At 34.7% G+C, this 9,599-nt stretch overlaps 1 protein-coding gene across 2 annotated transcripts; it reads left to right on the top strand.

Annotated features, from left to right (window-relative positions):
• The first annotated feature begins 211 nt into the window (after nt 1-211).
• Nucleotides 212-9,238, top strand: faim2a (Fas apoptotic inhibitory molecule 2a). Of its 2 annotated transcripts, none has more exons than XM_077230615.1 (12): nt 212-295; nt 1,999-2,161; nt 2,300-2,433; nt 4,806-4,870; nt 4,958-5,011; nt 5,116-5,166; nt 5,292-5,331; nt 5,453-5,490; nt 6,120-6,207; nt 6,291-6,386; nt 7,150-7,203; nt 7,285-9,238. In XM_077230615.1, exons 2-12 carry the CDS (start codon nt 2,005-2,007, stop codon nt 7,429-7,431), a joined length of 924 nt encoding a protein of 307 aa, XP_077086730.1. In that variant the 5' UTR covers nt 212-295; nt 1,999-2,004; the 3' UTR covers nt 7,432-9,238. The 2 variants fall into 2 exon arrangements, with proteins under 2 accessions (XP_077086730.1, XP_077086739.1); XM_077230624.1 differs by having other exon boundaries at nt 230-295; nt 2,002-2,161.
• Nucleotides 9,239-9,599: the final 361 nt, after the last annotated feature.

Genomic DNA, 9,599 nt, shown 5'->3' with positions numbered 1-9,599 from the left:
AAACATACTTTGCAATAAAGCTCTTTCTGGTTCTCTATGTGTTCTAAATGTGAGTTATTTTGTTTTTCTAACTTACATTGAGATCCAACAGGACATGTTTTCACTGTAAAACACATTTTCATCATAAAGACGGTACATTTAGCAAAAAAGAAATTCTACCAACATCGCTTCACACTTTCCAGTTTGGCAATCATACGCGTTTGTCATTTCCGGAAACACCGGAAGTACGTCATTGAACGATTTAGTTTATTGTTTTTACTTGGATCTCGAGTGTCACATTAGCAGTTGCAGTAAGGTAAGTTGAAATACAGAGATTACTCTAGAATTAATTTGTTAGAGCCTACATTTTGATGTAGGTTCTAACAACGTTATTCTTATATGGGCAAAGCATTTGTCGTCTCCTGCACGATATAATGGGCTTGAAAAGTGTCACCGATGTGCTAGCTAAGCTAAGCGCTGTCAACCTTTATATCAGTCCTGTTGCAAATTATTTTAGTACAGTACTCCCCTTTGTTAAGACTAATAATTTAGAATAAAAGACTGTGGTGCTTTGTATTTGATAGCTCTACATGCACTAGCCGGGTCAATATGAGTCTAAACTGATGTTCTCTTTACTACTTATAATAACTGTAAGTTATAATTGTAAGTTACTGTATCATATTTGAAACAAGAATTTCTAACGCCTCTTAATTATCAGTATGATAACATCTGTGCTGAAGAAAACCTGTTGTACACAATTGTTCTACATGCCTTCTGCCCTCTTATTTATAGTTTGCATATATATATATATATATATATATAATTATTTTTTATTATTATTATTTTATCAACAACAAAAAACATTTTAGTATAATTGTAATTGTATATGTACACCATCAGGTCATGGTACACGTGTCTTTTTCCTGTCAAATATTTAATGATTTTTATAAAGTAAACGTAAGAATAAATTTTATATTATTAGTAATATTTCTAAATGAACTTTTACTAGACTGTAGCAACCCATGTTTACTTAATTATCCACACATATACATGTATCAAATGTGATAGGCATCTTAGGAATGTTTATTTCTCTCAATTATCATTGTACTGCACTGTATTATAAGTTTTGTAAGTTTTGTCCCCCAAAATAAAACTAGAGTCGTGATCATAAAACTAAGCATTTAAATATCATCTTACTAAGACGTTGCTATTATTTTGAGAAATAGTGTGACACACTGTTGTATTCCAAAAAATATTTTAAAAGACTATTAATGCATATGGTATGCATGGTCTATTTATAAACATTATGAATTATAATCTGTGCCCAGATAAAAGGGAATATTATTAAGCTGTTCTCCCTTTGGTGCTCTTTAGTCATTTTTCCTGAATTTATTTTTTTTAAAGAATTTTTTAATTTATCGATATGGTTCAAAACTTGATAAAGGTTTTGGCACTTGCTATGTGGAAAAAAAAAAAGATTAATGGACATGATTCGATAATGTTAAATGGTCTCAACAAAATATTCACTCTTGTGCTTCTCACAATCAAAAATTACAGCATTGGAAATGAATGGGAAACAAATTTATTCTAGTGGAAGCGTTTGGTACTGCGGCCCAAACAAAATATTTTCTCGCAGGTTTAGAGTAAAGCATGTTTTGGAAAATAATTTAAAAATTTAAAACAGTATTTTTGTGAAATGTTTTAATTAACAATAAACTTTAATTTTGTATAAATAAAATAAAAATCATAAAATGCCCTAAAATACAAAATATTTAATAAAAAACATGATTGAACTAAAATATAGTACATTTATTTAATTGAAAAAATTGTCTGCCATTGGCTTAAAATAGGAAAGGATCCAAGTTTTAGGTTCATAAGGAATTCATGTGGTGAAGAGTTGCAAAGTTCGATTGGCTTTGTGGGATAAAATATTAATGCTAGCCAGGGTGCTTGAATAACAGATATACTTGTGCTTGATTCCATTCTCAGGTGATTTTTTTGAATATTATTGTTTTACAGTAGACCATGAGTCTGCCAGCAGCCCCACCCAGCTATGCTGAAGCTACAGCAGGAGATAAAGAACAAGGAGCTGATAGCTTCACTTACGCTTCCCAGCTGCCCCCAATGCCACCACCAACCATGCCCATGCACCCCAGCTGGGCTTATGTGCATCCCGGCCCTAGTACGTGACATTTTATTACAGCAATTTTGGATATGGATGCACTAATTTTTATATGCAACGAAACTGTAAGAAAAGTCTTAGGATAAAATGATGTCTTGCTTCTCTGAAGGTTGTTAATAGTGCAAAATTTCTCTTTAGGTCCAGGATATTCCAACGCTTATGCTGCAGACATGTCCTCACCCTTCTCTGATCCGAGCTCCACCAGCAGCTTCGATGGCCTGAGTGGAAGCACCTGGGAGGACAAGAATGTCCGCCGCATGTTCATCAGGAAGGTGTGAAAGTTCTCATTTAATTGTTTTTCTATGTGCAGTCTGCTTGACAGTTCAAACATCATTAACAGATATGAATTGGGCTGGATGCAAGTAAGCAGTCTATATCTTTTAATGTGTTTGTTGCTCATTTATAATTAAAAAGATGTTCAGGTTAATCAGGGCTCATGAGGCTGTTATTTGAGATTTTTACTCGCCCTGCCAACATTTATACTGGTCTCACAACAAACGAAATGCATTGTATTCATAGCAGCATATTTGTATATTTGCTTCTATATATATATATAGTAAAATATTATAAAAGTTTAAATAGGGGTGGGGGGGGGGGGGGGGTTGGGGGGGGGCAATTAATTCACATATAAAACTCAATTCTATCTTCTGCTAATTCGCATCGATTCACAAATTTAAAAAATAGTTTTTCTAAACTGTTGCATGTCTTTGATTGTCTTTATTACAAGTTATTGAAGTGTAGAGTGTTATAAATCACAGTAAGCCGCAAAAAAGGACTCAATCCTGTGCTCAAGCTAATGGACACAGCCGAAGTATGAGTTCAGATGTCGCGAATCAGATGCATGTGATCCGAATTCAATTGTCTTTACATTTACATTTTTCACAGCTTATTGCGCTTGAATGGTCAAATACACACACGATTATGTAAAAATGCACATCGTGTGAAGTATTCACATAAACGTAGTCTGTTATATCCTAGGCGAACATAAACAAATCAGATGTGTAAAATTATATTAGATCCATGCATTTGTTCTTAAAGGGACAGCAGTTTAATAAACTGTTGGTGTCTCTTTTGTTAATTTAATTTTAAAAAAACAACAGAAAATCACTCACTTTTTTTGACTTAATCACTTCTGTATCTTCATTATGAATCCGTTTATATTTAACAGTGAAGAGTAGGGCTGCACGATATTGAAGAAGAATACGGTATGCAATTACTTGTTAAATAATGTGATCCATAAGATATTGCTTTAAGTGTGTGAAATCAATTTAAATTATATTTACATATATTTAAAAAATGAAAATGATGTAACCAATGTATATGTTTCACGTTCTTTCTGGGAAAAGAAAGCATCACTACAACTTCTGACAATGTCATTTTAACATCAATGTTAATTTAATTTTAAAAAAACAACAGAAAATCACTCACTTTTGTTAATTTAATTTTAAAAAAACAACAGAAAATCACTCACTTTTTTTGACTTAATCACTTCTGTATCTTCATTATGAATCCGTTTATATTTAACAGTGAAGAGTAGGGCTGCACGATATTGAAGAAGAATACGGTATGCAATTACTTGTTAAATAATGTGATCCATAAGATATTGCTTTAAGTGTGTGAAATCAATTTAAATTATATTTACATATATTTAAAAAATGAAAATGATGTAACCAATGTATATGTTTCACGTTCTTTCTGGGAAAAGAAAGCATCACTACAACTTCTGACAATGTCATTTTAACATCAATGTAAACAAACAATAAAAGCTATGTAAATACCAACAACTCTTTGCTCAACTTGGTAATATATAGCTGTATTGACCTGAAAATGTAATATATCAGGAACATCCAGGTAAACAAAAATACCTAAAAACTTGGGGTGGACAATTAGTTAATTTTTTTTATTTTAATGCATCTCAAATTACAAACAATAGGACAAATACAATAAAACAAAGATACAAAAGAAATAAACAGTGCTTCAAGTTTATCAGGTGTGCCTAGATCTATTTAACAGTAGCATTCAAGTGAGAAACAATACAGAAACTGAGTAATCAAATGTAAACTAAACACTGCATAGTCTTCAAATGAATTAAATATACATTGATTCATATTAAAGCTACAAAATTTGTTGTCAAGAGCAGTGAGTGATTTTCTCTTTGTCTTTTGTTTCACAGACAGCAGCAGCAGGTTTACTGTATTAGGCTGCTGTCACTTTAAGACCTAATGCACAGATCCTATTGACACACATCTGATTTCTTCACTACATTCACTGAAGACATAACTGACTGTGTTTACGTGAATACTTGCCAAGACAAGTATTTTGACATTACTTGACCGTTAGAATGCAAAAAGCTGCAAAAGAGAACTGAATTTGGATTTGCGCGATGTCCGAGAGGCGTATTTGTGTGCGGTGCTTTAGGTGTGTGTCAGACAGTGAGCCACAGTGAGTTGTTTTCTGCAGTTTATTGCGCTTAATAACTCTTTTTACTTCAAAAGCAAGTCACACGTAAGTAACAGTTGCATGCCCAGTCTATTCTATGCTATATGCGTCAACCTAAAACTTTGACTTTTCGCAACTTTTTTGAAGTAGCCTATCAGATCATTCAGAACATTCTAGTTATGAAAAGCATATATATTCTTTGCAGGTCTTCTGTATCCTAATGGTTCAGCTCATGGTCACATTTAGTGTGGTGTCACTCTTCACATTTTGGTAATTAATACATACATCTCAATTTTATCCATTTATTCCTCTTTTAAATGAAAGCACTGTCACTGAAGACTGTCCTGTGTTTCACAGTGAGCCAGTCCGGAAGTTTGTACAGTACAACCGAGTTTTCTATCTGACCTCATAGTAAGTGAACTATTTACTGTGCTCTTTCCTCTTTAGAGGCTTTAGAACTTTAAATATGAATTATGTTTGTTACCCTGTGAGTGACACTGCTATGTTTTGTCCAGCATGACTTTCATGGGAACATACCTGATGCTTGTGTGCAGCACAAACGCACGGTAAACAGATACTGTTTGTTATACATTGTGCTTGTATTTAAGTTCACCTTCTGGCTTGCATAGGATATGTGTGAGGTTCTTTGATGTCCATCATTTATTGAACAGTGTTTGTGTTTCATCTGCAGACGAAGATATCCAACCAATATGATCCTTCTAGCCATTTTTGTAAGTAATCTCATTGTCTCATTAGTTCACTAGTTAAATGATAATAAATGTTATAAACAAGTATTCACTATCATTTAACTTTAAAAAGAAAAGGATGAATATTCTTGTTTTATATTTTTAGACTTTGGCAATGTCCTATATGGCTGGCATGCTCGCCAGGTAAGACAAATTTTTATTATATTATATTCTAATAATATAAAAAAATGGACCACTGTTAGAGGTGATATATTCTTTATAACTATTAAGATGAATTATTTTTACATTTTTAGATCTCTGGACTAGAAAATGTTAGTGGATGTTCAAAATTTGAAAGTTTAGAGTCCTTGCTCTTATTATACACACCATTAAGGTCACTATGGTCAATCCATTAAATAGTGAAGTAGGAGACAAAATTAACCCAATTGTAGCCTTGTACACTGCCACTGCTATAGTTAACTGTATTGAGGTGTGTGTGTGTACAACTCTCTTTGTGAGGACTATCTTTCTAAGGCTCTGTTTACACCGGTTATTAAGATGTGTTTTTGTCAATCCGATCACAAGTGAATAACGCTAAATACAGGGGTAAACTGGGTCTAAAACGTTTTGAGCTTGTCTAGTTTAGACCACTGCCAGAGGTAGTCGGCTGAAGATGAAAAACATACCAAGCACAATGTTCTCTCACCATTCCTGATTTCTAACGCACACTCACAGCTAGAGATTGCATTGTCAATGAATGTCCTCTCAAAGATAGATGTACACGAATATGTGTCTCTAATTTGCAGCACTACTTTCACTCTTTCTATATACAGCTACCATAATACCAAAGTGGTAATGTTGAGTGTGGGCATCACAGCACTGGTGTGTCTGGCCATCACACTCTTCTGTTTCCAATCCAGGGTGAGCTCATTTCATCTTAAACGGCTTCTGTCAAGTGCTTCATTTATGTGTCATTTGATAGAGCATTGTCTTCTGTCATCTAGGTTGACTTCACCACCTGCCACGGATTACTTTTCTCTCTCATGATGGTGCTGATGATAACTGGGCTTCTGCTGTTCTTTACTGCACCATTTGGATATGTAAGCTGATAAACAGATATTTAAATATTCTAGATTACTTTGAAGCTGTCACTAGTATGATGTGCAAATAGCTTTGTTCACACTGTCAGTCCAAATCCGATTATTTGTGTATCCGATTGGAATCTGATCTAAATTATTGAAGGTCCACACTGTGAATCGCAACTGTTCAGATCTGGTTTGTGTGTCCTGTATGGTAGATATACGCCAAAAACAACAACGGCAACGTGGAGGGGTTTGCAATACAGATGTTTTCTTGTTTACAACATGACAATGTGTAGCTGCCGTGCTGGACTACTGCATCTTCTGAGGCAGCGGCAGAAACGTAGGAGGCTGGTATGCGTGGCTTTATTTAGTCTCCGCCAGTCTTAAAACATGTCTCCATTGTATTGTAATTTTCTGGTCGACAGCCACAACTGCACCAGCTTGTTTCTCCAGCAATATTCAGTATGTTTTATTTAACAAGCCTGATGTTTACATTTTACCTGGCATGAGAAAGTGACATAAACGCAAAATCTGATCAGAGCAGTCAGACTGAAACGTATTTCCAGAAAAAACATACGAACTTATAAATATAGCTCAAAACGGATTTGTAAAAATTGCATTTCATATGATTTTTTTCACACTTGCTAAAGCATAAAATCTGATTTGGACTGACACTCTGAGTAAGGCTATAATCACTAAAAACGTATTATATTGAAATCATACTGAAGCCATAATTTTGATATCGGTCCAACCGTAGAGTGTCCTCTGTCTGTGGTTTTAGATACCCTGGTTGCATACTGCTTATGCTGGATTTGGTGCTCTGGTTTTCACTCTGGTTAGTACCCTTGGGTTATGCAATATTGTCATGTTTATGTTTCATACAAGATCTAATAATCTTCCTTTTGTTATGCTTTAGTTCCTGGCGTTCGACATGCAGCTGCTGATTGGCAACAGACGGTACTCTCTGAACCCAGAGGAGCATGTGTTTGGAGCCATCTGCCTCTACATGGATGTGGTCTACATATTCCTCTTTTTCCTTCAGCTCTTTGGGAGTCGGGAGTGAGGTCTTCATGCTATGCGTGGGCTTGAGCCTGTGTCCTCTGTTACACTTACACACACACACACACATACACACACACCCACCCTTCTCAGTTACTCCAAAGTTTGGTGAGGAGTGAACAGTCTTCCTTCATTCTGTGTGGCAGTTGAAGTTTGATGTGTGCTGTTATTTTCCTTCTGGTCATGGTTAGGCAGCTCTTTGCACACCTAGTATGCACCCTTGCTGCAAGATAACCATACTACCAATCAGATCTACACATGCAGGGTAGACAATCACTGCGCATCATGTTTGTGATTTCACTTTAAGTGATTTGAAATGCCCTTGGTCATCTGCATAAAATGTTTAGAATTCCAGCATTCTATAATGAGTAAAAAAAATCAATGTGTTTTTGAGTGTGATTTAGTGGGGAATATAGTGACAGTACTTGTCAATGGTTATTATCCCTTCGTTTGCACGTTGTATAGTTGAAATGAATCTTAAACCTTGCTGGCACTAAATGTGTAACGGTCTTTTCAAACTGAGTTTTGTCAATCAGCAACATTGTGCAGTAAAATTATACCAGAGCCAGAGAGGCCCGTATGTGACACTTTGTTTTCATCTTGTGCAATAACCTGGTCTTGACTGGGGGTCTGAAGCTGGACCTTACAGGAACTTGTTGCGGTCAGTAAATATTTTGTGCCTCTGAATGCTGGTTACTAATGAGGTTTCAATCATGTTGTATGAAGCCAGTGCAGATTTATAAAAAATATATTGCGTGCCAAATATAACATCCTTAGATGATGGCACTTGGTCCAAGTCCAACAGGTCAGTTGTGAGGTCTGCAATATATGTCTATAAATTCCCTGGTAAATTAACTCGTAAAAGTGTGTGATGCTCGGGAGTTTTTACTCATTTTTAATTGCTTTTATTCACCTTTAAGTAAAATGATTTAGATACTGAATTATAAGGTGCTGACTTATTTGAAAAGAGATGACTTGTTACATTCATCTAATGTACTTTATGATTGGTTTCAAGCACATAGGGCTTAATTTCCATGGGCTTTAATATAGCTCTCTTGTCTCTTATGAACGTATAGATGTAAGAGTGTGTTAACGTTTTAACTTGGGAAAACATTCCTTAATTCTGAAAACGTAAATCGGTTTTAAAGTCATTTACACTATCGACATTCCTCTTTGCTTGCATTTTGTACTGTTTCTGTAAACTACACATTCATCTTTTTGATGGATAGATGTTTTATTTGTCGCAGTGGATTATAAGAGATTTACGTAGAAAGCCTTACATACCCGTATACTTTATTTCTTGAATAATGGCTATGCTAACCTACATTATTATTATTCAAATAAATGGCAGTTTAAAGAACACAAATTTATGTTTTGCTTTTAAATGGACATGTCACATGTGCAACTTTGTTCCCTTTTTAAGAAGAAATGTATAAAGGCTTTACAGACAGCTTAATTTAAAGCTTTGTTTTCAGAGGAAGGATTGTATAATTTTGTTTTGTGAAGTTATTTATGTGAATATTACGTGTGAGTGACTGTGTATATGGATCACCCTATGCCTTTCCTATCTCTTTCTCTTTCTGTGCACTTCTGTGTCTACAAATGAATACTTTAAACCTAAAATTATTGCATGAACTGTGATACAGAGACCCGCTGTGTGCTAACCTAGAACTGAAAAGACATTATTACAAAGCATTCCCTCTTTTTCCTGTTAAAAACACGAATGGCCAGTGGGTCATAACAGGATATTGTGTTGTTTTGTAACCTCATTTGTGCTTAAGTAAAAGAAATAAACAAGAGTAAATCATAAATTGATGTGTCTTTTGTATGCTTTATTCCTTGTATTCAGTAACTTTTTTAAATTATTTTAGTACTAGGTCCGTTTTTTTAATATGTTGTTTTAGATGTTTAAAGGAATAGTTAACTATGAAAATTCTGTCATAATTTACTCACCCTCAAGTTGTTTCAAACCTGTATGAGTTTTTTCTTCTGAACACAAGATACTTTGAAGAATGTCGGTAAGCAAACAGTTGATAGGACCCCATTGACTCCAACTATGGAAGTCAATGAGGTCCATCAATTGTCTGATTACTGACATTTTTCAGAATATTTTCCTTTGTGTTCAGCAGAAGAAAAAAGACATTCATACAGGGTTGAAATAACTTGAGGGTG

Source organism: Siphateles boraxobius, unplaced genomic scaffold (assembly GCF_051911475.1).
Source record: "Siphateles boraxobius isolate OS27281-9 unplaced genomic scaffold, OSU_SipBor_1 1, whole genome shotgun sequence".
NCBI classification, from domain to species: domain Eukaryota; kingdom Metazoa; phylum Chordata; class Actinopteri; order Cypriniformes; family Leuciscidae; genus Siphateles; species Siphateles boraxobius.
The sequence above is the reverse complement of the archived record's forward strand: the minus strand, read 5'-3'. Positions and strand labels throughout refer to the sequence as shown.